The following is a 27830-nucleotide window of genomic DNA, read 5'->3' as shown; positions in this document are numbered from 1 at the left end:
GAGGGTTGAACTGGCACTGAGTTTGGGGTAAAAATCACCAAAATTAATGCAAATAGTGCAAGACTACATATACTTCAGACCATGTCACGTTTTAATTTTAATGTACTGAACTGAATTCTCTCAGTGCCAGGAGGCACACAAGGCGCGAACATCGTTCTTCCACTTCGATCGGTCTGTGGCTGCGTGCCGTGCCGCTTCCCAAGAGTTCCAGCCTGCACCATTCCTCTCAACCTCCACCATCCGACGCCAGGTTGTTTTTGGACGACCCCACTTTCTTCTTCCCTCTGGAGTCCACCCAAGGGCCACAGCGCAGTCTTCTGTCGTTTTTTTCCTCAGGACATGACCGATCCAGTTCCATCTCCTCCTCCTCGCTTCGTTACTGATTTTCTCCATCCCCACCATTTCTGATGCTCGTCGTTTCCGCAACTTTTTTTTTTTTTTTTTTTTTTTTTCCCCGGGAGGAGGTAGTTGGCCTCCTGCCCAACCCCCATGACTCGGAGGGCCAGTGGTTTTTCTGTCAGGGTGGCCTTCCCTTAGGCTGCGTTGGTTCGCGGCACCTTCTTCAATTTTATCCGGTGCACCCTCCAGAGAGGGATCCCCTATCCACCACCCAGGGGACGCGCCTGCTAGCCGTGCAGCCCCAGCCGAAGGTTAATTTTAATGTAACCATACATAATTTTCTAGCTTTCTGTGGTTTACTTGAAAATAATGGATGTACCCTCAGAGCAAAGAAATTATTCTGGTATAGAGCATGGCAAAAAGAGTACTTCTGGAACAGTTACTGCAAAGTATCTTGCGCTGCCTCAGAAACTAAGGACGGTTTCCTTATGTGTTCCTTAGGGCATCCATCAATTCAAGCAGCATAACAGGAGCCTTAACAGATGTAACTCAGCTCTCCTCAGCCCATGCTGGCTCAGTGTTTAAAATCCAGTCCCCATTCTAACTACTGAGAAGGGAAAGAGAAACTTATGGCCAGAGCATAAAGCTGCAGGTCAGGAGTTTTCTGTTGTATTCCCACTTTAGCTGTTGTCTTCTGGAGTGGCTGGCAGTCTTGGGGTGCATTGGCAAGGGCCAGCCTTGACTGCAGTGGGGCTCCTCTCCCACCTGGGCAGCAGCAGAAAACCCCTGAGCTGGATGGCTCTCACTCGCGCGGCCTTCTGTTGGCTACGGAGGCGAGCCTCGCTCGGCTTACGTTAGATTTTGTGAAGTCTCCTGTGTTTGCATTTGCGTATTGGGAATGGCACTGACTGTTTCACAGGGGCAAAGTAAAGCCTCCTGTTTTAAATGGCAGTAAAACATCTGGAGATTAGAGGGTTGGGGTGTTTTGAGAGGTGCGTAGTAGCAGCGTTCATTACTTGTCTGAACAGGGAATTTCAGAGCAATTTAGCAAATAGAGACAGTCAATTGAAAAGTCAAGCTCTATGGAAAGCTTGTCAAGAAAAGATCTTTGAATCAAAGATGTAAGAAAGGAGGACAAATTCAAGAGAGTTCAGTGCAGTGCGTGAGCTGCGTTCTGCACTTTACTAAGGCTGTTTTCACGGCTGCGATGCAGTCCTGGGGGCTCACCAGTTCCCTCCTGGGAGGCAGGGCTGGGGTTTTGTCGAGGGATGCCCTCACCCAGCACACCCAGCGTGTCGCAGGGGAGAGACGGTAGCACTCTTTGGTCTTCCTGGTAACTTGCAGTTGGTATCAGATTGTGTCCTGTAAAGCAACTGGCACGTCAGAGTAGTGTAAACTAATACACAGAACGTTTCAGGATAGTTCAAAGGAAGCAAAGAAAAATTTTAGAGATGCTGGCTATCTAGAGAGTAGCTGAACCTGTGCTAGACAGTCAGTGTGTACAACTCAAGCCTTTCTTTTGGGTGAAAAACCTCCAGACAGAAATGTTTCCAACTCTTGAGGAAGATGAAACTGTTAAATGATTAGGACAGTTCCTGAAATGATGCACAGGGACTGGATAAGGAGCTGTGTACTGGTACATAAATAGTCCCTGATGTTCTTTCCAGCTTTCCTTCCTAGTTGATCCATCATTCAGCTAATCCAGTAGCTACATCATGTTATGAAGCAAAGGCTTGTAACTCAAATTACCTTACGTTGTTAGATGTATGAAGGGATGGAGACGGCTGTGGTCCTGAAAGGTTTTACCCTTGCTGGAAGCATTTTCATACCTGCCACCAAAATAATTTGAGTAAATAAGACACTTTTGCTTGCTTGCTTGCTAGAAAAGTGTTCTTCACAGTGGGGCCATTAACCCTTGAGGGGAACCTAAATAACTACTTGTTAAGTCTTTTCTGCTACTGTTTGTTGCGTTATTCTTCCCACTATTCATAGAATGCTACACAAAAATCCAGAATTTCTTTACTTTTTCTGTCCTGTTTTGCTTTCTAGCAGGCCAGACTCGAGAGGTGAAAGAGCCTGCCCAGCCTTCAACGTAGATTCATCCAAGTATTGCTTTTTCTTTCATGTTTTAGTTGCACCAAACCATTCAGAAATGGGCTGAGAGCCCTCGGCAGCTTTTGCAGTGATCCGTGGTTGCTGCTGGGTCTCACTGAAAGCAACAACCTCCAGTCCTGTGCTGCTGCTGATCCCTGGAGCAGTCTGATCCCCTGCCCTGTGATTTGCCACGCGTTTAGCACGTAATGGTGCAGTGTCGTGCCACATGCAGAATGAGTCAAGCTCATGCACCAGTCCTCTGCTCTGCTTACAGAGGCGGGGAATAGTAATGGCAGGATTCAGGCTTGTTCCTGAGCTGACCATCCACTTGTCAGGTTTGCACCCTGGGCACGTGAGTAGGACACACCAGTGAAGAACATCATAGCAGCAAGGACGCCAGTCAGTCTGTCTGTCCTGCCTTCAGCTCTAGTCGGTCTGCAACTCTGCAGAGAGAGGAAAAGATGACAAAGACAGGAAAAAAAATAGGAAGCCAAGTTATTTATTGATATGGGGAGGGAAATTCCATTCTGGCCCTGCAATAGAAGCCATGATTCATGGCTTTAATACAATAGACATTGAGTGCATGCAGATGCAAATCCCGTCAGATAGGCCAACATTTTAAACACCACTAGACATGTTTTTAGGCTCTCTCTGATACTGGGAATGTTGCCATCACTACAAGGCTGTAGCAGAAACAGGATTTCAACTGTACTGGTGTCAGATGGTCACTGGGAAATGAGATAACTAATCTAATCACGTAAATTACTCTCTTACCAGGATTTGAATATGAAAGTTTCTTTGCCTCCTCCTTTACTTCATCATGCTTTTACTGATACTCAGTCACTTGCTGGCACCATGTGGGATAGGGATGGAGACCTTGGGTTTCTAGGAGGAGGCTGGGTGAGGCACTCACATGGCTGAGCTCCTCACCTGCTGCATTTTTTGGTAGCTTCAGCCTAGATGTGGCACACTAAGAGCTCAGAGATGACTGACCCAAAAGGAATTCCATGCTCCTAAAGGGAAAGCCAAGCTTGGAAGCAAAAACTCGGCTATTTCAGTGTGTGCTTGGCTGCACAGAGCTCTCTGCTTTCTAAGCTAAAATTGCAGGTGGCTTTCCTCATTTCCAGCCTCCACATCTTTATTGTGCTGTTACTAGAGAAGAAGAGTAGCTTTCTGTATGCCAGAAAGCAAAACAAAAATCAACAAAAAAATACCATTTAACACAATGAAATGACTTCTAAAAAAATAACTTCAGGAAAGGAGCATGTTTTTCCATTCACTGTATTGATGTTGGAGCATGGTATAAATATACTTTATTATTCTAAAGCTTGGAATTATTACCTGACAGCTTAAAATGCTGATTTAATGCAGCCCTGCAGAGAAAAGTGGTGGTTCTGTCATTACTGAGATAGCCAATACACATCATAAAATTGATGCATGGCAGCCCTGAATAAGGAACTGCACATCATTCGTTATTACATCACTTTATATTAGGACTGCAGGGATCAATAAAAAGCAACAGGATTAAATGCTGCCAATTCCCCCCACAAAGTCTTTTGATTGACATTATTTGCTTGCAGGTGTGACTAAAATGTTGCCAAAAAATGTTGCCCGCTTCTTATGGTTTGGGGAAGGAACACTTTTTGCTCTGTTTTGTCATCTCCGTTATGTTAATCACAGTATTCCCTGAGCCACCAAGGTGTAAAAAAGCAATTCAGGCATGCAGAGCTGGAACGTCAACCATCCTGTGGCTGCGGAGGGTCGTGATGGGGCCCTCCTTGTAGGGAGGATGGAGAAAGAAAGTATATGCATCTACGTAACGTTACCCATCCTACAGCCTGCAGGTTAATAGGCTTTGCCCTATTTCCTCCTTTTTTAGCCAGTCACAAGCCATGTTTTGAAATGGAGACTGAAGGTCACGTTCTTCTCAGTGCTTCAGCTAGATGGTTGCTGAAGTCCTGACGCTGTGGCAGCCGTTCGCTGGTCATTGGCAAACACAGGACCCACTGTTGCACTCTGGCAAGATTCCCCCAACTCGCTGCCTTGCACTGGTGAGCTGGGGAGAGGCCAGGATCCAAAACACACTGTCACTCGGAACCAATTTCAGCACAATCCTGCCTGGAAAGTGGAAATATCTTTCCTCATCAGCTCCCATGCGTCCAGTTCCCCTGAAGAGGTTTTCCACAAGAAGCCTCCTCCTGCACTTACCCCACCAGGCTGCTGGCAGGGAGGAGGAGGAGGCCAGCAGAATAGGTTGCTGGAGCAGTAGTTTCTTGCCTGATGCTGCCTCCCTTGACTTTGTGGTGTCTCTCCTCTTCCAGCTCTTGGTGGCAAGCACGCTGGGTCCAAACAAGGGGCTCCAGCAAGAGCAGAGACTTCTTTTCTATTACTGAAGTTAAGTGTAGCTCTCCTCTTGTTTTGGTTTAAGTGATATGCCTTTTGTTTTCCAGATGCGCAGTAACTTCCAGCTGTGAGGAGTAAAACGTGTTTTATGGACTAAAGCGCGTTCATGACTAAAAGTTGTCTACACTATCGATTCCAAAAGAGGCTATTTAGCAATCCCAAAAGATCTGTTCCAAGTCAGAGACTTTGGGATGCATTTTCTATTGTCAGGTTATAAACTCCTGCAAGGCTTATAATAGAAATGCTGATGCAGCCTTCGTACAACACACTTGAGAATTGTATAAAATAAAATAAAAAGCCACTGTCTGCAGGTTTGGGTGCATCCCATTGTGTTGCTCCTACGAATGGTGTTACCCCATAGCAGCAGGTAGATGCTTCGCCTGAGCATCACTACGGGAAAGGACAGGCTTCAAAGACAACTTTCTGTAGTTGCAGCAACATTTGCTAGGCCTTGCAAATGGACGACAAGCAGGTGGTGGTCTCAAAACTGATGATCCTTGTCTTTAAATTTGCTGAGTTTTATAGCTTGCTTGCAGATTGCTTCCACTTGGAAGGTGGAACCTTACTGTGCTCTGTGTAGCTGCACAGGGCCAACCTCAGACACTCAGCAGCGTGCAGACATTGGCAAAATCGTAGTCTGAGACATCGGAGCAACTGCCCTTGCAGAATATTGCCCTTTGAGTCTGTAAGGTTAGAGAAGATGTTGTCATCTTTAGCCTAATTGGGAGACCGCTGTATGATCACCCTTCTCCACAGACTTGGGTGAGGAAAAGCAGTAGTATGGTATTGCTTTGCTCGGCTTGAATTTAAGCAGATTGCAGAAGCTCAGCTGCAGACAGACAGGAGGGACTGGAGCATTTCTGATGGCAGGAATTGTGCTTGATGTTTCCAAGAATAATTGCTAACACCTTTCCATCTCAAATCAGATTGGTGCTAGGCTGCCTGTGTGTGCTATTGTCATGAATGTTGAAACAAGCTATTAAAAGTGATCTTCTTGTATTTCAGATGTGAGTGCTTGCCGGGTTACAGTGGAAAACACTGTGAAATAGATGATGACGACTGCGTGGGCCACAAGTGTCGCCATGGAGCTGTCTGCGTAGATGCAGTCAATGGCTACACCTGCGTCTGTCCTCAGGGTTTCAGGTACGTGAGAGTCAGCTCCTCCCCCGGACTGTCTTCTGTACATAGTGGTGGGGCACTTTCTTTAATTGCTTTCATCCTCAGAGCTAAGCAGCCTCTAGATATGGTATCGATCTGTCATTCCTACGTGAATGGATGGCTCAGTGCTTCAAATCTTGTAGATGAGGTAGGTCTTAACAAGTTAACTGAATACAGGGAATTGATGATTCTTGCTTTGAAAACAGCAATTTGCCTTTTGTGCGGTGCTGTGTTACTTTGCCTGCCTGCCTGCCCCAGCCTTTCCTGGTAAAACGCTAGGTAATACACTCACATAAATTATATGGAGATAAACTCTGCATGCGCGAGAGTGAGCAAAGGATAATACAATTACACATATGAACCCTCAGACCCGGCTGCAAGAAAACATGTGTCTGAAGATTTTGTGCCAGTATCTCTGTGCCTGTTGTGCTCAGTACGATTTGGGCTGTAAATTTCCAGTCTCTGATTCTGACAGCTGCCAATATATCTGACTCCTGGAAATCTCTCTGTCTGTCAAAGATAAGTGTGCTGCTCCAAATGGATTCACTAATCATTGCCTGAGGCTGGATACTGGCTTCCTTCCAGCTAAACCTTTTCTGCGTTTGAAATACACACATGAGACAAAGAAGGAGTACCTGAAAAGATCAGTCTTGACAAAGCAGAAGTTGCATGAACACTTATAAATCATTTTCTTTGCTTTGTATCTGCAACTGTTCTCATTCTTCTTGCTTTCATCCTTGCTGGTTTTTGGGTTTTTTTCCCCTCTCGACACACATTTTTATTGCAAAGCAGACAGACTTCCCTGAATAGGCATTGATATATAACATGATGTCAGCCCGTGGTTTCACAGAATCAGACTTGTTATTTACAGGTTATCAGATACCCTCTGAATTTCAAATTCATACCCTTTTCTCCATGTTTCATTCTCTGCTTCAATCCCTTTGATGGCCTTAGGGATCTTGCAAATTGGTGACTGGCAAGGATAACAAGTGGCTGTCCCACAGTGGAATTGTAAATGCTCGATGTTATCTAATTGTTAGAGTTGAGAAATGGGATTGCAAAGCCGTATCTGGAGTCAAGGGTAACTCGAGCCCGTCATCAGATGGTAGCGACGGGGAGACTTCTGCTGCAGGTCCTCTGATCTTTAAGGCATGTCAGTACTAGGCAGTGATCAATGTGAGGTTTGGTTTTGGTTTTTTTTTTTCAGGAAGGCAGGGTGCCAGTTTGCAGAGATGTTTTAGGTTGTGACACAGATGAGCAGAGCAGTTGGGGTAGGTGGAAGACTGGCCTGCGTCCCTTGCTCTGTACCAAAGAGCTCTACTGGCAATTTGGGCAGTGCCTCGGGTTGGCTGATCTCACACCAGGGACTTCAGGAGCAGAATCTGCAACAGGCCAGCCTGCTCCCTCGCTCAAATGAGGGGGTTTCATTCCACTACAAGTCCTCCAAGAAGAAGAAACATCTTTCTACACAAAGCTCCAAAACCCAACTACTAGCTTAGAGAGCACTTTGTAGCCCAAGGTAGACTTAGGTGAGCAAAGTCATCCTGCTGCCTGTCAACAGCAGAGCCAGGATTAACTTCAGGTCTCCTGCTTGCTTTCATTTTTTTGCACCCGTCCATGCCACCTCCCTAAATCTCCTGTGCAAGATGCAAGAGAGCAAGGGTCTTTTAGGAGAAAAACATCGCAGTGGGCACTAACAGGCTCCCTCCGCCAAGGTGGAGAGCAAGCTGAAGCCCCTTGTGTTCTCCATGCAGAATAGTCCCTGATCTTGTTTGATTTCAGGATTAAAATTCTGCCAACAAAATATGATCTGCTCATTATTCCTTCCATGACTCCAGCCTTTTGTGGTTTAAAGGCCAGCTGCTCTGAAGCGGGTTCTGATTTTTTTTTCCCCCCTTTTAAGATTGCATTGCAAAGACAGTGATTGACAGAGTTCAGGCTTCTGATGTTCAGGGTTATAGACTCAACTGTTCACGAGGCGTGCCTCAGGCGCTGGGCTGTGCGGCAAGGAGATAACTTTGCAAGTTTTTGAAGGCTGCAAGTGTTGATGAAAAGGAGAGAACACAGGGGGTGGTCTGACAAAAGTAACTAGGAGACCTAAGATGATAGTTTATTAATAAAGTTTTTTGGCCAAGTATCAGGAATCATTTCCCAGCAGTGAGTTTGCAGAGTAACCTCCCAGTTATCTGGAGCTTATGCTGTTGTAATAAATGGACCTGTAACAATTTTATGGTTGTCACTACGCTGTACGTCAAAGCCACGTGGAGTCACACGTTAATAAGGATGTCAAAACTTACATCCTCGCATGGTTGAACAAATGGCACTCCGGTAATTCTTACCACTGTAGGGCCTCGTATGCACGCTGACGCACCTCTGAGGACAGCCCCAAAAAGCAGTAGTACCAACGCGCACATGCCTGTTTTCCCATCTTAGCATTTCCTAGTCACTGTTCGTGTGCAGTGGCGCTCCGCACAGCACCTTTCCTTATCACTCAGCAACCTTTTGCAGTTATATAATACACTTTCTTCCCAAAAAGTTTTCAGTGTTTTCTTCCCAAAATAGCACTCGTTTACCCCCTGTAGATGAAGACGTTTTTGAGAATTTGTGAAGCCCATTGGACAAAACTTAACTTATCAAACCTTCCCTCTAGCAATCAGCCTCACAGTAGCGGTGTCCTGATAAATGTTGCTCTAGTGGGGAAGCACACATTAAGGCAGCTGAGCTCGATAGAAAGCACTGTTCCTCCCTTGTGTAGATGCTTCAGAGCTCCCCACTGGGATAGTTTGCTGCAAGAAACTCGGCAGTGATGATTTCAATAAGTGAGATTGTACCAGGCAGAATGGACTAGGCCAAGCTATGCAAGTCAGGCTGTGCTCCACATTCCACTGCTGGGGAAATGAATAGTGTTAATTATTTCTAAAAATATATTTTAAAAAAATACTTTAAAATAAAGAAGAAAAGGCCTTGACAGACACTGTTGCTAACGTATCTTCTAGATGCCAGTAGCAGGGCAGCTGCACTTGTAAAGCCACCCACTGAAGGGGTTTCACGGCAAGGGAGGGTTGTGCAGGAGCTGTACTGGGAGCTCAGGGAATCTCTCAGAGCAGCCCCAAGCACAGACACACTGGCTTCTTGCAACATTTGCTTTCTGTTAGTGGAGGCTGTTGTGGGTTGCATGGATTTTTTTATTATTATTATTTTTAACTTCCATGAAATTACAATTATATACACTAACTTTCCTTCTGCTTTCTAGTTGTCACTTGCAGACAAAACAAAATGATTGGCATTAGGTAGAACAAAGCTAATGGGCTGGGTCAGAAGCGCTCCTTTCTGCTAGTCACCTCTGGAAAACAATCACACCTGCCATCAGGGCAGGGGTGACAGCCATCTCTGGGGTCGAGCCTAGTCTGATCCCATTGCTGGCTCTCCTGACGTGTTCGCCAGCCAGCTGCAAAGCCCTGCACTGGCAAGAGAGATCCCACACTTAATGAAACCAGGCTTTGAAGAGGAAAATGCTCCAGTCGGACAGTCCACTTTAATGCCTGGCTAGCAATGGGGACGTGGTGCTGGTGTGTCCTCAGCTCATCAGCTCTGCCTGGGTCTGACTGCTGTGCTGGTAGGCAGCTACTACAGTAACTACCTTAAACTGGCAAGAATTGCTTTCTGTGTATCTATCTTCCCATGAAGTTGTTGCTATTTTTTAATATTCCCTTGGTTTTTTGGAAAGGGGAATCGAAACCGTCTCTTGCTGAGTGGTGGTAAGGCCCCGGGGTACTGCGCTCGCCCTCCGGGAACAGGGTGGCCCATGGGGCTCTGCCACGAAGCTGCAGCAATGGGTCTCGCTCAGGAAGGGAAAGTTTCTTAGTCTATAACTAATTCATAGTTCAGGTGTATTCACAAAGAAATGTTCCCAAGAACAAATTTACTTTGAGAAACACATCAGACTGAGCAAAGACAACTATTTCCCATGTGCGGTATTCCCCCGCACCGTACTGCCCGCCGTGCTCCCATTTCCACTGCTGCCCACAGCAGGCTGAGCACCGCACTGACCCTGTCTGTCTCCTCCACATACTCCTTGGAGCAAAGTAAATGGGGTTTATTGATTGCCAGCAGTATTGCCTGCCAGATTACACTTTTGAGATACGTGTGTCTAAAGGAAGAGATTGGCTTGTCCCTGCACAAGATTGTGCTGTTCTGGTAGAGGATATTTACCACTTGGCTGACCGGGGGTGCTTTGCTCCCCCCAGCCCCCCGAACCCTTTGCTGACAGTATTAGCAGCCTGTGACTGTGCCCATTACAGCACCGAGTGTCACCCGGGCAGCAAGGGGAGGTAAGGGCTCCCTGTGAACCACAGCTCCCTGCCCCTTCGAGAAGCGAGGTAGCAATGGGACGGACATGGGGAGGCAGGCTGTGAAACATCACTCTGTCCTTGTGGTGAATACTGGCAGTTCAGGGCAATGCAATGAGAAAAGTGTTGAAATGCAGTTTATCCTGAAAAGTACCGAGAAGTGGTTCTGGCTGAGAAGGAAACATCCGCGTGTTTGTGTACACAAGCACAGCCAACGCCGAGTGACGCCAGGGCGGGAGCGGGACAGTCCCTGCAGGGCGTGCGCACGGGGCCGCGGCCAGAGGCCAGCGCAGCGCTGGGCCTTAGGCCTCGGGCACCCCCAGCAGTGTTCTTCACCCTCCACATGCTTATTCCTGCGTAATAGATTTTTGTTTGCCGTACCCACATCGCCATGTACAAGGCCAACATGCAGATTTGGGCACAGTTAGGAAGCTGGTTAGGGTGTTCCATGCTGTAGAACAGCTGTGCGGAAAGGAGAGTTTTCTGGCCTTCTCCCAGGTGCAAATCCCAAATGTTCGCATCTTTCAAGGCATTCTTCAAGTTTCCCTTTGTAAAAGTAGGAATGTAAAACCCTGTGTCTCTTCTTCTCTCAGACATGATAGAAAAGCAGAACAACTCCATGGCTTTTGATGCAGTTCAGGATCTAGCCCTAGAGGTTTAGGCTCTCATTCCACACAGCGCCGGAGTCGTGATACTCTGTGCAAAATTTCACATGAGAAAATGTAAAAAGGAAAGCAGTCATCTCCATTTCCTTCTGTTACAGAGGCAGCAGGTTCTGGTCTCTGTGGCTAAGCAAGATTGGTCTTGAGTATGTTGTGGCTGTTTTATTTGCTGTTCTTGCGCGTCTTGTATCAGTACTATTTCCTGTAGGGTAATGGCTTGGATTTCCATTCTAATTGTATCTAGGAACGTTGCCTAGCAATTCACTGAGCTTCCAAGTCTCACCTGCTTTACTGGAGAGGAGTGAGGTTTTTGGCGGTTTTTTGCATTGTTTTTATGAGCGCGCTATTATTCCACAAAGTGCTCCCTGAATGGCAGGAAATTGCTAGTGGGACAAGCGGGATTTCACTGTTCCAGGACTGGGCTGATGGGTTATTCCCTGCGTGAATGGGTCTGCCACAGTCCTCCCCTGGCAAGCCCTCTGCCCCCGCAGCTACCCGCACGGTGTTCCCCCCTGCACAGCCTGATGCACGCTCCCTACTCACCACCTCCTAATTTGTCATCGTTTCACTGTCTACACGTTTTCAAGCAGTCACAGAACTCCGTGCAGAGAGGTTATGTTCTCTCATCAGTACAGAAAGGGTTTGTTGGGTTTGGACAGCGGTTGCAATGAGAAATTTGGGGTACAGGTGCAGGGACATACCGTCTGCAGCCAGCCAGCCAGCGGGCCTGGCCCGCTCCCTTGGCAGTGCCCGCTGACTTGCACAGGCCCAGTGGGGGTACTGGGCAGAGATTTTTCATTTACTTTTTGCAGTTTAGTCTGACACGTGACATCACTGTGAAGGATGACTGCAGCTTTTTGCACTTTCTCCCTTTTCCCTGCTCCTCCTCTGCTGGTGTCGCTACGTCAGTGTAGCTGAGTTATTCCAGCACACAACCTGTGAAGCGTGCAGCCATGCTGAATCCAGGAAGGCAGCAGGGGACTGAGCCAGCGCTGCTCCGGGGAGATGTGGCCCAAGCCTCAGAGGTTCCTACACGTGGGTTTTGCTCAGCCTCTCCTATAGTTAAGACCGAACCACAGCGCTTTCCTCCAGATCTGAATACAATTCGAGTTCACAAGTACTCAGATCTGGCATTTGGTTTTCAGTTACCTCTGACTCCGGGAGATCTTTCCTTTGCATTTTTCTGATCCAGGACACTGCCAGCCACAAACTCAGCTAAAATAAGGTCGATGATCCTGATTCTGTTAGAAACAATCAATTCAGGGCAGCTGCCCATCAAATAGTGCGGTATCTGTGCATTGCTTCTGAGACTTTTTAGCAGTTGCCCATCTGTTGATGATACACTTGCTGATAGACAGTAAAGCAAGTGAGGAGGCTGTAAAAAACACTAAAAATAGAGGATTTTCCCCTTGCTTACCACCAGCAGAGGTAGACTCAGGTCACAAAGCCTAGGACAGGGATTTTTGGCTGAGTAGTGGTGCATGTTTCTGGATGGCAGGGAGAGCAGGTGAGGAAATCTCAGGTTTGGGCTTACATGGCTCCCAGTTTTTGCTGGGAACATCTGCACGGCACAGTGTGGGATGAAAGCTATTTTAGACAGACTGCTGTACCTTGCAGAGCTAAATAACCAGTGCAAAGTGCAGCAAAAATTGCTTTTCGGTATTTGAACTGGCTCGTTCAGACCAAGCGTGGGCATTTCTGTACAGCGCTATGCTCTGTAGCTTGCACACAGTAAAGCGGGCACATGGTAGCTGAATCTCAGAGTCTCTGTACCACAGTAGGAGAATAACATCAGCATCTGAAAGTGTTTCCTTCCTTACAAAAATTGCAATAATTGAGGCCGCTTCTTCTTTCCTTTACCTTCTACAGTGGACTTTTCTGTGAAACTCCTCCGCCGATGGTTCTGCTCCAGACGAGCCCGTGTGATAACTACGAGTGCCAGAATGGGGCCCAGTGCATCGTCGTGCACCATGAGCCCGTCTGCCGCTGCCTCGCTGGCTTTGCTGGGCAGAAGTGCGAGAAGCTCATCACAGTCAACTTTGTTGGGAAGGATTCCTATGTGGAGCTGCCGTCGGCCAAAATCCGCCCTCAGGCAAACATCTCCCTCCAGGTATGTCACGCAGAACATCAGCTGCCAGCCCAGTGCTTTTCTAAGCAATAATACATACACGTGTGTATTTTTTTTTTTTTATTCTGAAGGAACAGGGCCTGTCGGCCAAGACGATGAAAAAGTTAGAGACAACTTGTGAGCCAGTTGTCTGCTCTAAAATTACTGAAACATTAAAGAGCAACTAAGGCACCACTGTAACTTTGTGGACACACGTGCTGCCTCCAGAATCTCACCACTCTTTTATTCCCAGATGGGCAGTGTAACTAGAGACGATTCAGCAAACCTCCCTGTCTTCTTACTGATTTACAGCATTGTGTTTCATCCTGTAGAAATTAGTGCTTAATATTAGGAGACTTATTAAAAGAGGCTGCTCTAAATGGCCTTTCTAGACAATATTTTGCTTACTCTTTTACTGTGCACTTTCCATAGATAAAAGTGCTGTTGTTACACCTAAATTTGGTTTGCAGTCTAAGGCTCAGAAGGCAATGGAAGATAGATACTAAAGGTGCCATGCCGCTACTGTCAGCTTTGTGGCTGTGGATCAGAGGTGTTTTGGATACTTAGTCCAAGATGATATTTAAGTGATTTGGAAGTTACTTGCATGCACAATCTAGTAGGCATTAAATGGATCTTTTTTCCCCCTAATATCCCAAAGTAAATGAGGGAGTAATTTCTAGCTTTATACATTTTCTAATGAAGAGGTGTGTGGAGCACATGTATGACATGACACATCTCTCTCTTAGGCCACTGATTGTTAATCTGGACTATTTCTATGCTAGATTCATCCTACAAATGAAGCATAACATTTCAAAAGATGTGAGAAGAAAAATCATCACTGTATGTTTTTTATTGCATTTATTTTCTCAATTTGAAGAGATTGTATTCCACGGTTGGAAATCATGTTCTACACTTACTTGATGGAGTTTAGTTGTAATTAAAATACCAGTGTCAACATGTGGGGAAAAGGACCGAATTTCCACATTAGGAATAGATTTTTAAAGGGTGGTTCCTGCAAAGTTTATTCTAATGAGAAAATTCCATAATTAATATTTATCTTTAAGAGCTTGAGTATACAGTTCATATGAAAATGAAGCTGATTCATGTATATTTGAAACTCCAGTTTTTCTTCAAAATTCCCTTTTATTTACTATCACAAAAGAGATTCTAAAATTTGGGCACTCTAAAATATGGCTCCCAAAAGCTCCAAATACTATAGGTCAACTTTAAAATCTGGACATTGTCTTCTTAAGTGTACAAAACATGTTACATCAGCCATAGCTTGAAGAATAAAACATTATTACAGCAAGCACATGCAGATGACTTTCTCACTTCTTGTTTCCCAGGCTGAATATTATTCTTGCATCCAGTAATTAATCACTAGTGAATTAAAATTAGAATACCACATTGATTATTAAGAATAGATAGAGGAAATCTTATTAAAACGTGATCAAGAAAAAAAAAAAAAAATCTTTCAAGGGCAAAAGAATAGTTTTTAAAAATACATATATAAATGCAAACAAATTTTTAAATGTACTGTTTAGCTTCAGCATTTAACAGCTGTTATAAAAAAATAAGCGAGAAATCTCAAGTAATATGTACTGTGAAAATAACAGGCAGGTTGTATCCAAAAATCCCATTTTCGCTCTTCTTTTTTTTTTTTTTTCCCCCTTTCTTTTGCACTATAGGGATATTTGAGAGCTGGAGACTGGGAAAGCGGAGTCCTTGGTTTTTGATTCAGTGTTCAATTTTTTTTTTTTTTTTCCCTTGATGTACATCAAAGCTAGAGGGACGAGGGCTACTCTATTCTTCCTGACTCTAAATGTCCCATGTGAACTCAGCGTGACTTGCTAGTAACTCAGATTGAGTGAATAACTCATGGTTATGCTAAATGTGGGGACAGGTCCTTCTTTCCTTCTTTTTGTTCATAAAAAGTCTGTGAACAGATCAGCGCCCACTGAAATTTGTTTGCTTGTAATTGTGACACACTCCTGCTGCTGCCAGAGTTGATTTTCTAAACCTCCACTTCAAGCTTGGGTAGTAGCTGAGAAATAAATTCTTTATTGACAGGGATCAAATCAATTGCAGCTTTCACCTCCTGAAAACTAGTTCTCATTTGAAACAAGGGAGCCATCCCGTAGTGGGAGGCTGGCCTGTTTGTGTATGAGCTGACTCAATGTCACCAAGAGCTTTTTGTGTCTCGTGGCTCTTGCTCTCATTGTTGCTCATATATATGATTTATTAAATCATATTTGAATTGCGTATATGATTTTCGTTTGATTTTTAATATAGGTTTATTTCTTCTTTAATCATTCTCAAGCAACCTTACGTGGTTATTAATGTTTCACAGGTAGCAACGGACAAGGACAATGGCATCTTATTATACAAAGGAGACAATGATCCTTTGGCTCTGGAGTTGTACCAAGGACACGTGAGGCTCATCTACGACACGCTGAATTCTCCACCTACCACAGTGTACAGGTAAATAGCTAAGCTTTACCAAGACGGTTGATTTCCAAGAAAGATGGAGGGGTAGGATTTTTCTGAGTAATGTGCATGGGAGAAGAACCTTTCATTTTACTTCACTGTATCTCTTTTATGTATGTAATTAGATAGGAAAATCAGAATAAAGACTTAGCTAGAGGCTGCATGGTTAAAAATTGGCATTTATTGGTAATACCAGTGATACTGTGTCCTACTGTGATTGCAGGAAAGCGTTGTGTTTTGTCAGCTACTGTAAAGATTTAGTTTCAGGTGAATGTTGTCCTTGAAATAGTTCCAAATAATCAGTTTCTTTGATGTTGATATTTAGCATTAATTTACTGTACCAAGACAGAACAGTGACTTTGCAGGATTAGACTGTGTCAAACAGGAGGAGCGGGGCTGAATTCCTCTGCAGGGTGGGTATTTTGGGAAGAACTCTTACCTCTATCAGTAGTAACTACACCAACCATGCAAAAGCACAAACTACAACTGTAAATTGTAGGGCAATTTGACCTTCAGACACTTGGGGATACCAAATCCACAGCTCTTATTCATTAGTCCCAGAAAGAAAAGCAAATGGAAAAGTGAAACCCGTGCACAGAGGCGTTTCCCTAGGAACGAGAGATGTGCTGCTCGTGTTCCGCTGTTCCTTTAGCAGCCCTCTCCCTGAGTTAACACCCTTCTGATTATTTTTCAGCCCCGTTGCTCCAGTGTGTTCTGTGTAAACATGCAGTTGTGACCACATGGAGCCCTTCTGGGTTCAGTGCAGTTTGATGGCATTGTGGATGCAGAAGAGCTGGATCACCCAGCCCACCTCGCTCTTGAAGGAAGGGCATCCTATTAGAGCAAGTGAAAGGAGGCCACCACGCATCACTAGCCAGGATGGGCCTCCTACGTTTTCTGGAAAGTTTTCTCAGCACTTGGTAAAACTTGAGCCTTTCAGGAGTATGGTAGCTGTGCAGAGCTTTCTTTAAGGGGAATGGTGACTTGTTTAGTAAAATGAGAAAATTCTTTCTGTATAAAAGCAAATTGGGCAATACCAATGCAGGGGTGTCACCAGGAAGAGCAATGACTTGTCCACTGTAGGAATGAAGACAGCTGATTTTCACCAGCTGGATAGGTGTGAAAAATTTCTCTGTGTGTGGCTGCTAATCCTAATTGATTTCATGTTAGAGCAAAGCTGAAGTTGTTAAACAGTTTTACGCCACTAGTTAGAACATAGGGAAAAGCTCATTATGTGTGGGCGGCACAGGGGGTGACGGATCGGTGTGGATGCTTGCTCTCCGTCGTCAAGGGCAGAGCGGTGTGGTGACAAGAGCTGTTGCCACCATTACAACAACGCTTTATGGACCTGCTGCCTTCTGGCAAAGTTGCCAGCAATGGCAAGCAGCAGCGTCCTCATTATTCCTGTGCCCTTCATATTGATCAAGGAGGAGGTCTCCAATTCAGACTGACACCTCATTACCATAAGATTAATGGCCTGTTCACTACGTTTTGTACTGTGTGATCTGTTGAGATGTGAAAGAAGCTGCTTAATAGGATGCCCTTTCTGAAATGTCACTCTAATCTTTTATTAGTTTAAGGAGTGGAGCAAAATGGGATTAGCATGGAGCTTGATGGGAAAAGATTAGGTTGATTGAGAAAAACTGCAGCTAAAGAATGTCAAAAAGGGCCTCTAAATAGATTAGAAGACTTGTTTTCCTCAAGGGCCGAGGAAGGGGGAGGAAACCTGCTTCTCTCCTTACAGTCATGGGATTTAAGGGTAGAAGGCGTGAGTGGATCTGGTGTGACCTCCCTGTATATCCTGTTTGACTTTTAGTTAAGGTGTAAGCTCTGTTTGGCTAAGACGTGACTTCCAGCTTGGCACCGAGTTTTGACAGGAAAATACCAAATAATGGAAATTCCCGTTTCCTTTAGTAGCTTGGACAATGGTCAATCACTTCCATTATTCAGGCACTGGCCATCATTTTGAAGTTGTGTCGCTAATACCTTCTGGATGTTTTAGAGGCTTTCTCCAGGGACATTAAAGCCCCTTTATACCTGGTGCTGGTTCCCGTGAGTTTATTTGTACTTTTAATTGCATTGTCTCCTAACTTGCATTTTGATGAAATGAATAGCTGATTCGGTGTGATGCATTCTACCTAAGCCCTAAGAATTTGGGGAACTCTTTTCTGCAAGTTCTACAATTTTTTGTTTTGCATTAAAAATAAGGTTACTAGGAGAACCCGAAACATTGAAATCTTAGCCTCACCAGTGGTAAAACAGTTTGCCTTCTCTATCATGTACTCCTTGCTGTCTTGTTTAGATGCCTTTTTCAATCTCAACCTCAGCAGAAGTGGACTGTTTGCCTTTGAGAAGCTCTGTTGAAAGACTGTTAGATTAATTTTCACAGGCAATATCAGGCAGATTTAAGTAGAACTGCAGTACAACGTTAGTCTGGAAAAGCCCAAGATTAACTCGCTGTACATTCAGATTTGCTTAACACGTATCCATTCCTATGGTATGTTTGGATAGAAAGGTGAAAGTTGACATTGCACTTTTCTTTCGTTCTAGTCAGACGAAGGTCAGCAAGTGTCCAATGGAAAAGACTGCCTAAAATACATTGTCATTTATCATCAAGTTAGAAAGAAATACAAGTTAATGCATGAATATGTAATGATTGAACTCGCCCTTTTAAAAGAAAAGCCGACTGGTCTGTTATTGGCACTCCTCACTTGTAAGCTGCAGAATAACGGTTTCCTGGACATCATAGTAAACATCTTAAAGAAGGTCCGTTTTTTAAGTAGGATTCCTATTTGCTCTTTCTTTTATTCTATTTACTTATTCTATAGCTGCACAAATGAGAACAGAAATCTGTTTCTGAGTGCTTTATTGACCTCCTGGTTTCTGCACTGGTGAGAGTTAACTCTTCGTGCCATGACAGTACTTAGTACCAACAGTGAGTTCTTGAAATAAGGTAACTCTTTTACACAGATACCCTACCTTAATTTAAAGATACCAACTGATGAGGAACGTGCTGCTTTTATTTACCACCACGCTCCAGTTGTTAAAAGTTTGAATTCACAAAGAGCATGTAATTCAGTAGTTCCAGCATTCAGCCATTGATACTGGTATCTGTTTAACTGTATTCTATAGGGAAAGCTCCTATTTTCAGTCTTTTTTCCTACATCTGTTCTTTGAACCAGAGATAAGACCTTACTTGTAATTTTTTTTTTTCTGATAGGTTTTATGCTACTACACATTTATATTGATTTGGATGCTAAATTAATCCTTCCTAATAGAAATGGAAAATAGAAAATTGACACAAACTACTGATGCAGTTCCCTCCAGAGTTCCCAGATTGCCGTGTTGCATACAGATTGTCATATCTGGTAAAGAGCAAGATGCAGACGTCATTGGTGTAAAATCATACGTTTTCATGCAGGCTTCCTGACAGCAGTGAAAAAGGAGGCAGTTAGGAAAACATTAGAATGAATTGTGTTTGTCTTTCTGCAGAACCTACACCCAAATTACATTATAATCCTTTTAAAAGTATCCTTGCATAATCTGTTTTCAGAAATGCTACATCATTAGAAATAGTTCTTATAGACTGCATCGTGCAGTTCTCGTGGTCTGGCTAATTCTTACATAAAATAGATGGATGTTCTAGTGGTTAAAGCAAAAGGCCTGAAGTAAGGGAGCTTAAATTCTTACTGTATCTGCCTCATACAGGGTGACAAATTAAATCTGGTTCTCTGTGCACAAAAAGTACAGAAATACACAAAAAATAGAAGTGTTTCAGGAATGTGCTGCGGGTCTCCAGAGGGTGAGGTTCCTTCTCCCTCCAGGCTGTGGAGCAGCACAAGGCTCTTGCCCCGGCAGCATCTGCAAACTCCCCGTGCCGCTCCACGTCGCTCAGCCTCTGCCCGTGGCGGCCGGAGCCCGGGGAGCCGCCCGTGTGGCCACCGGCCCTCGTTGTCCAACAACAGGTCCCTGGCCATGCCGCTCCAAAGAACTGAACTTCGTGGTTCTCAAGGATTTTGGTCCTCAGATTTCAGAGACTCCTCCGCGCTTCTGGTGCTGAGGTTGAACCGTTTCTTTGGTGATGGAGGAACTTCCACGCCTCCCAAGGACAGGGGAGATGGGATTTTTGTGTAATCGCCTCTCTAGCTGCAATTGCTTATCTGTAAAAAAGCCTGGGAAGCCTCACTATTAATTCAGTGCCTTCTAGGGAGGAATGTGCTGGAGGAGTGAAAGCATTAATTATTCTTAGGATCATTATTAGAGCTTGTCAAACCCAGTTTTTACCAAAAGTCTCTTTGCAGAGCTCACTGCATGACCGGTCCTTTCCTTCCTAAGACCTTCATAGTCTGCAGCTTGTGCTGTGCCTGTCCCTGCTGGGATTCCTGTTTGATGCTTCTGGATGGTCTCTAAATAGGCTGTTTTTCAGAGATTTCTATGAGACATCACTGAGCTCTTAACAATTCTGTATATTTGTAATTCATTTTATTCTCTCTATCACACACACTTATTTTTTCAGGTACTCCTTAGGGATTTTGCATCAAATATAATGAAAGAAACCAGTATTAATCTCTGACCTGCACAGTAAAAGTTGTAAAATTTGAATGTACTTATACATCTTGCATGAGCCAAGGCAAAGGACAGATGAATTATTTTTTGCCTTTATAAAGGGCTCTGGTGTATTTGAATGGGACAAAAAAAGACAAGTGTGTGAGTTCTTGTCAAACTACAAACATTGTATTTCCCTAGTTTTTCTTGGATTTTTGTGTAGTAGGACAGTGAAAATGTAAGGCCAAGACCTTAAAATGTCATCTAACTTTTATCATTAGGTTCAGAATCAAATATTTGCTTTCATGAAATTCAGAAACTTTCTTCTGCTGAGATGAAGCTTAAGAAGGGTGAAGTTTTGTCCTTCAGGCTGCCTGAGGACTTAGCAGGCAAAATCTTGTTAAGCTGAATTCATTTTTTCTCTTTGTAAATCTCTTCAGTATCTCTTGCAAGAGTGACAGTTTCTCATCTCTCCTCTCTCCCCTCGCCTCCGCCTAGCTCATTCTCTCCCGTGTAATATCTGGGTACCCAGAAACGCTGTGCTGCAGACCCACAGCTTTATTTCTAACCTTACTCATATGCGTAGGGTGTTTCAGAGCGAGGTGTTTTATCAGAAGAAGGCAAAACCTTTCACAAAGCAAGTCGGCGTTGGCATGTCTCTGTACCAGCTACAGGAAGGTAGGAATAGGTCATCTAAATAAAGCCACTTGCCCCGGGGTAGTGACAGAAAGACGAGTTACATTCTCTGAGTCCCAGGTCACCTTCTTCAGGGCCCAAAACCTGGGGCTACCGGTCTAAGCTGCACTCGGATGTCCCCTCTCAAGAGAGGCCAGGCTGCCCCGGTACACACGGGCGCTGCCAGCCTGCAGGGGCTGCTGCCGTGCCCCAAGGCCCGTGACGGAGGCAGGGCCACGCGTGGCTTTGTCTCCCCCTCAGCACTCACCAGTGAGCTTTGGAGAACCTACGCCACAGTCTGCGAGGACAAGAAACTCAGTAGCTGCTCCTCTGCCACAAAGGGTTTCATGCCGTTTTAACTAATATTTTGAATTAGCTTGTATTACGATCACTTGAAGTCAAAGCAGAGATGTTATTTGTATCCTTTTGATTAGGAATGTGGCCATCTACACCATCACTGTCACCTTTATCACTGTTTTTTAAAAAAAAAATCAGAATACTGCTGCAGACCCAAATCAGCTTCAAACAGGTGGCAGGAGACAGTCCTACTCCGCCCCAATCACTTTTTAAGCAGACTGTGCTGGCTTTAATGCATAGACAACATAGAAGCAAATTGTCAGTAGGAATTGTCAGGGGAACGCAGCCAAAACGAATCAATGTGTTAAAATACCCCGAGTTCAGCCTCTAGCTAGAGCCCAGCTTCACAGCACACTGGCCCCGTGCAGCTCCTCTCTCTCCTGACTGTACTGGACACTTCAGAGCATCGCGCCTAAAGATGGGAAGCAAATCCTTCACAGTCATGACATTTCACTTTGCAGTGGAGCGTGTTGACCATTCAGAAGTATTTTCAAGAGCATCAGGAAGATGTTTGCTCTTGGAGGCTTGCTGGGCTCTAGAGGTAGCTCAGCGCCTTGCAGGTACTTGCTGGTTTTCATGTTCAAAGTAGTCTTGGGTTTATGTAAAAGTGAATGGTGAAGCCAAAGGTTGTTCTCTACAGCGATTTGACTACGACTACAAATAATATAGCTCTGTCATCAAAAGAAAATTGCTGCTGAAAACGCAGAAACCCACATGATAAATGAAGTTTTGCCCCTGTTTGTTAAAGTCAGTAGCTGGGTTGTTTTAGCCCGTTCAGTTCAAGCCTTAAACCTGCCCAGCCAAACCAAAAGTAACTGTGAAATAAGAACTGTTTCTTTCACCCCAGCAGATAACCTGATTTAGCCATTAGTCGGTCCGTAACATGGCCTCACCGTTTCTTCTAGCGAGAGCGTCAGTGACACCACGACAGTGGTCCTGGCAACCCCCGAGCCCTCGTAAATTAGTGCCGATGCCAGTCCACCTTCTGAGCAGTCAGTTTGGCTTCTGCATCTTGGAGACACGCTCTTGTGCTGAACTCTGTTTCCAGTGAGTAACTAGGAGAAAGGTGTGCAAATGTATTTTAAAAGGTATTTTCTTGTTGTAGCACAGGTCGTTAGTCCAGTATTACATTGCCAAAGTTGGTTAAAACTGATTACTTCAGAGGAAGGTTGAAGGATTCTCATAACAGACAATGATGGAATAAACCTAATCATAGTTAAAATGACTTTATAAACTTCCTGTGCACTAATGACTGGCTCATGTCTTGAATTGTAAGGGTTTTGCCTTGCAACAAAATGTAGCAAGCTAATAATATAACATGTTTATTTTTTTTCTGCCTGTAAATTTCTTGTAAACACGATGACTAACACAAAGTTTAGATGTGTACCATGTGTGATGGATTTATATCCCGTTTATACCAAGCGCCAGGCTCTGGATTCAATCGATACAGTCTCTGTTAGAAGAAGCGCGTGCAGAACTGGCACCGAGGGGGATCGCGGAGGTGCAGCGTGGTTCTGCGCACGATTATTTCAGGGCTTCGTCCCGGTATGGAAGTGTGACCCACAGCTCTGCGTTTGCCAGCATGCCCCGGTGGGTATGGCAGCTGCTATTCGGGTTGTCAAATAGGGATGGATTTTGTTTATTTTGGTGGAAGTAGAGGCATACAGCTGTAGGTATGTTGCCACAGATGAGGTGGAAACAATTTCATTTCCTGACCATGTGTCAGGTTTCTAAGTAGACACAGCTTTTTTTTTCTTGGGGCTTAGCCTCCAGTTTCCGCTAAAACCCATCACTCTCTGTCTGTCATTCTAATTGGAAGCGTTTTTTAATTGTATTCTGTAGTGGGGCTGGTCCCCGCTGCTGAATGGCAGATAACTTCGTATTTTCCAGGGCTGAAAAGGGGATAGATGGCGTAAAGTATTCCCCCTGATGAAATGACTCCGTGAAGACACTGGATGGACTTCCTCACCAGAACCTGAGATTTGATATCCAGTGGAATGGCAGAGCGGTTTTCAATAGTGTCTGATCCCGGCGCTGAAAAGTGAACACGAGCGCCCTGGTTTGTCCCGGGTCCTGGCGGAGCCGGGGGCTGTGCCACCGCAGGCCGCGGTGCGTGCCACACAGCTGTACGGGCCCAGCGCCGCCCCTTCGCGGCGGGGGACATGGCACTCGGCCCCTCTGCCAGGGCCTGCCTCCCTCTGTGCTGTTCACAGTGTCTTTTTTTTAAGGATAACTGATTTAATGTGTCCCAATAGCATTGCAGAATCTATATGTGATTGTTTTTACGCTCTGTATTTACTGGGTTTGTTATTTTATATGATGCGTGCTACAGTAAAAATACGGAGATGCAATAGCTCGTTGCGCTGCAGTACGCGGTGTGCCATGATGCGTGGAGTAAGATGGGAAGGCAGCGACGCTGTGATCTGCCATTCAGGAGAGGCCTTGGACTTGAAGAGTTTGTTCAAGCTGTTTTTACTGCCATTACGCTTGCGTTTAACAGATTCTCAGTTAGCAGAGTGAAGCATTCAGCTCTGCAGAGACACGGCGATATTGTAGGAGACCAGTGCAGGCCTCAGCCCCCCAACAGCGCGGCTGGAGGAAGGTGTCGGACCTCTCGCCCGTGTCAGGGAGGCTGCGAGAATTCACTGCAGACAAGGGGTGTTTACCCTGGCCACGAATCTGACCCTTTTATGAACAATCTAGGGAAAGGGGTCAGGATTGTGTTAATGGCATGTTGCAGGGGTATAAAAAAGGTCCTTGCGTTTCCCTTAGAAGGTCTGTAATACAATAACTTTCACTGTTGGCAGGGGTGCTGCAGGAATTGAATTATGACTGGAAATTAGATATGCATAGCCTGGCCAAACGATCATTAAGGGAGATACGGTAATCAGCTGCCAGTGTTTAAGGGCTGTAAACACCAAGAAGAGAAAGGTGGTTTATTTGGGTGGTCTACAGAGTTGCAAGTAGGAGAAAAGGTATAAAACCAAGCAAATGAAAATGGAGGTATCGAGGAAAAAAAAAATCTTTGTCGAGTACTCTCAGCCTAGGAGACCTAACGCTCGAGTCATGTAAAACAGGATTGAACATAACAAAAGAGAGTGTATTTTAAGCTGAAAGTGAACTTGAGTGCTTTAATATATCTCTTTCACCTCTTATTTCCCTAGCCTTGCGTCTCATTAGCATTTTTCATACTTTTTTCTCAACATGTGGTTTTTATTTGGCTTCTGAAGATGATAGTGCTCGAAGGGATGTGTTACTGTAGAGGTAGCACAAACACTGCTCCAATTATGATTTTGCCTTTGTTGCCATGGAGAAGTTTAAATCTATTTTAGGCCAAGGACTGATTGTAACTGGAACTAAGGGCAGGAGGTAACTGTAGCTTGGGAAGGTGAAAAGCCATCACCACCGATCCCTGAAGCCAGGCTGGCACAGTAGGAGTTGCACAGCTCCCAAGTTGCTGACAGGGCAACGCGGCTCCCCGCAGCTCTCACCTTGTGTTTCTTGACTTTGGTACCTCTTCTCTGGTGCCTCCTCTTCCCATGTGCTGCAAGCTCCTTAAGCTCCTTTGGACACCTATTTCTGCTTACTCCCTTCTACTTTGGATGTTTCCAAAGATGATCCAAGTTCAGTGCTCCCCACGGCCTTCACTCCCCAGTCACTTACCGTTCCTGTGTTTGCTTTGTTCTGCGCTTCAAACGAGGCATGTCCCCATTAAGACAGAGGTCAGGAAAATCTGGAGACTGTAGCTAATGAATTGATGTCCTCATTTGCATAATTGATGGTTATACATTTTCTCAGTGACATGGTTTGCTGTGATACTTAAAGCTATTTTTGTGTTTGACTTCTCTGCCCTGCTGTTCTCTGCTGTCTATGCTGAAGGTATATTACCTGCCAGTGAAAAAAACTAACCCCAAAGCCCAAATTTTACAAGTTCAAATTGAATGCTTTAATCCTTTAATGCATTTCTGTTCACTGGCATATTTACGGTGGCTCAGCTCTAAATCTCTCATGGGTATTAGAGCAAGGGGACTCAGTGTTCAGAACATCTGTGTGCGCTTGGGGCTGGAGCAGAGGGGAACGAAAATATCGGAGGGAGAGGAGAAATAGATCAAAAATGAGAGTAGAAATCAATTCTTTCATATATTCCCTGGGGGTTTATGTTTAATACACATCCCTTTCCCTTCATTTCTTTGTGTTCTGGAGTCTAAGCCCCGGCAGAGGCCGTGCCCGGGGCCTGTCTGCAGTGCCCTGTGCAGTGGGTCCGTTGGCTCACCTTGCGGGAATCGCTGTGACAGATGAGGCCAGCTCCCTGCGATACGAGATCTCAAGGGCTCTTTTACAGAGCCCTCCCTAGTGGCCTCCCTCCCCCGCGAGGGCAGCGCCGAGCTTCCCACCCGGGCACAGAGGGAGCAGAAGGTGCTGGACCCCGGGGCCGGCTCATGAACTTTGGGAGCTGGGCTCTCCTCACACGCCCAGTATTTTCCTCTTTTTTTTTGGCCAAATCTGATCAGATGCCACGGCCAGCTCTCCGTGAGGGTCACCTTGATGAAAGCACTGTAACGGGTTGTGCAAGACATGCAACCTGGGCTATGGGAAGACGAGCGTAAGGGAGAAAAGAAAGGTGAGGGGTGCTGCGGGGTGGGGAGCAGCGAGTGCGTTCCCTTTGCTGGGAGGCAGGGCACCGCGGGGCGGCAGCTACCCCCCTCGGCACCCGGGGGCTCCCAGCTCCCACTGGGATCCCTTCACCGTGCTGCCGACCCAGGGAAATCCTCCCGCCAGCCTCAGCGTTTGGCTGTGCGTTACTCCCTTCCCGCGGGGTACGTACTTTAAGGGACCAGAAGCGGTTACACTTGGAAGGGAGCTGAAACGGTTTCTCAGGGTCGGGTTTGTAACCAGACTCAAGTGACGGTCCTGCCGGGACCCTGCCTACGGCCTACGAAATGGCTGACGAGGCAGGCCCTCGCCACGCTGCTTACTGCGGCACGAGAAGCAATCCCTGGGCCCTGAAGAATCTTTTCCGTTGCATAAAGCCGGTCTTTTGATTCCTTTTACGCTTGCATTTTAGCAAGTTTAATTACTAAATTCCTGAAAATCCTTGTTTACACTTCAAATGTTTACACTTCGTACGTAATTCCTCCCTTTTTTCAGCAAGAATATATTGTAAACTATATAATAGGCGGTGGTGGTGGTCCAGAATACTGCAGTTGGAAGTTGGCTAAAAATTCATGACTGTCTTTTTCAATAGCTTGGAAAAATCTCAAAAGCCGGGACGTGGTTCGTTAGTGCCCCTGAGAAAAGCAGTTGGCTCACATCTAGCGGCCTTTGGCTTCTTCCTTCAGTTCCCTTCCCCTCTCCCTGGCTTTGCTCAGACATACTATTTTGATTTAACCGTACAGCATGACAACCTTTGCGAAAAGGAGGGAGCTGGGTAACGTCAAGCCGGCTGTCAGGTGCGACACGGCGAGATCTGTTTCAGTAAATACCTTCTGAGCAGCGAGCCAACCCAACCCAACCCAACCCAACCCAACCCAACCCTGCCCCGCCGGCTCACACGCCCCTCCGACTCCCTGTCCTGAGCAGCGAGTGCGGAGCGGGGCTGTGAATGAAGCCGGGGGCTCCCTCCCGCTGCCGGCAGAAGGGCGGAGGCGCCGGCGCCGCCGGGCCGCCCCCGGGCCCGGCCGCTCCGCGGAGCTCCACCGCCCCCCGCCGGGCTCCGCCGCGGAGCTCCACCGCCCCCAGCCGCGGAGCTCCGCCGGGCTCCGCCGGGCTCCGCCGCGGAGCTCCACCGCCCCCGCCGGGCTCCACCGCGGAGCTCCGCCGCCCCCCGCCGGGCTCCGCCGCGGAGCTCCACCGCCCCCAGCCGCGGAGCTCCACCGCCCCCAGCCGCGGAGCTCCGCCGCCCCCCGCCGGGCTCTGCCGCGGAGCTCCACCGCCCCCCGCCGGGCTCCGCCGCGGAGCTCCACCGCCCCCCGCCGCGGAGCTCCGCCGCCCCCCGCCGCGGAGCTCCACCGCCCCCAGCCGCGGAGCTCCACCGCCCCCTGCCGCCCGCCGCTCCCGCTGCCGCCGTCCCTGGGCGCGGGGCTCGGCGGGGCCCTGCCGTGCCGCACCGCCCCGTCCCCGCCCGCCGCCGGCGCCGGCGGGGCGGGTTCGCAGCTGGCCGGCAGCGGCCCGGTCGCGCTGCAGCGCGGGTTTGCTGAGGGAGCGCGGCAGAGCCCCGCGCCCGGGCGGGTACTGACGCACCGCCGGCCGTGTCGGGAGGAACGGCTCCCTGAGACCACCTGATCCCCAATAAGAGTTGAATTAAGATTTTAATAAAAGCCTCGCGGAGAGCTGGGTCAGGAAGAGGCCCCTTGGAAAAAAAGCCGAGCACAGCAAGTTTGTGCTGCGAGCTGCGTTGTGATGCACTGTTCAGCGTCTGTGGCTTTCTTCCCTTCATCTCCAGCCAAGCCACTGTCTCCAACTGTCTCAGACGATTGCCGAGTCTCCTAAAGGCCCAGCTACACAAGAGGCTCTGAGGAGAGTTCGTGTAGCATTTCTCTCACCACTGGTTTCTCCCCCAATGTTGTCTCCATCTCTCTCAAAATCCAAAGGCATCTTAACATCTTTCTGTCAGCAACAGCAATAAGTGCTTTAACACAAGGATCTCCTGGCCGG

At 46.4% G+C, this 27830-nt stretch overlaps 1 protein-coding gene across 1 annotated transcript in view; it reads left to right on the top strand.

The window, feature by feature from the left end:
• SLIT3 (slit guidance ligand 3) overlaps positions 1–27830 on the top strand; it is a gene marked incomplete at both ends in the record, with an annotated part of 527658 nt that overhangs the window by 489754 nt on the left and 10074 nt on the right. Inside the window, 3 exons of the mRNA XM_082324538.1 lie at positions 5842–5979; positions 12875–13115; positions 15463–15593. Of these exons, the coding sequence (XP_082180664.1) occupies positions 5842–5979; positions 12875–13115; positions 15463–15593 (510 nt within the window). The remainder of the gene's footprint in view (positions 1–5841; positions 5980–12874; positions 13116–15462; positions 15594–27830) is intronic.

The sequence above is a fragment of the Platalea leucorodia genome (genome assembly GCF_965183815.1).
Source record: "Platalea leucorodia genome assembly, chromosome: 11".
Classification (NCBI taxonomy): Eukaryota; Metazoa; Chordata; class Aves; order Pelecaniformes; family Threskiornithidae; genus Platalea; species Platalea leucorodia.
The sequence above is the reverse complement of the archived record's forward strand: the minus strand, read 5'-3'. Positions and strand labels throughout refer to the sequence as shown.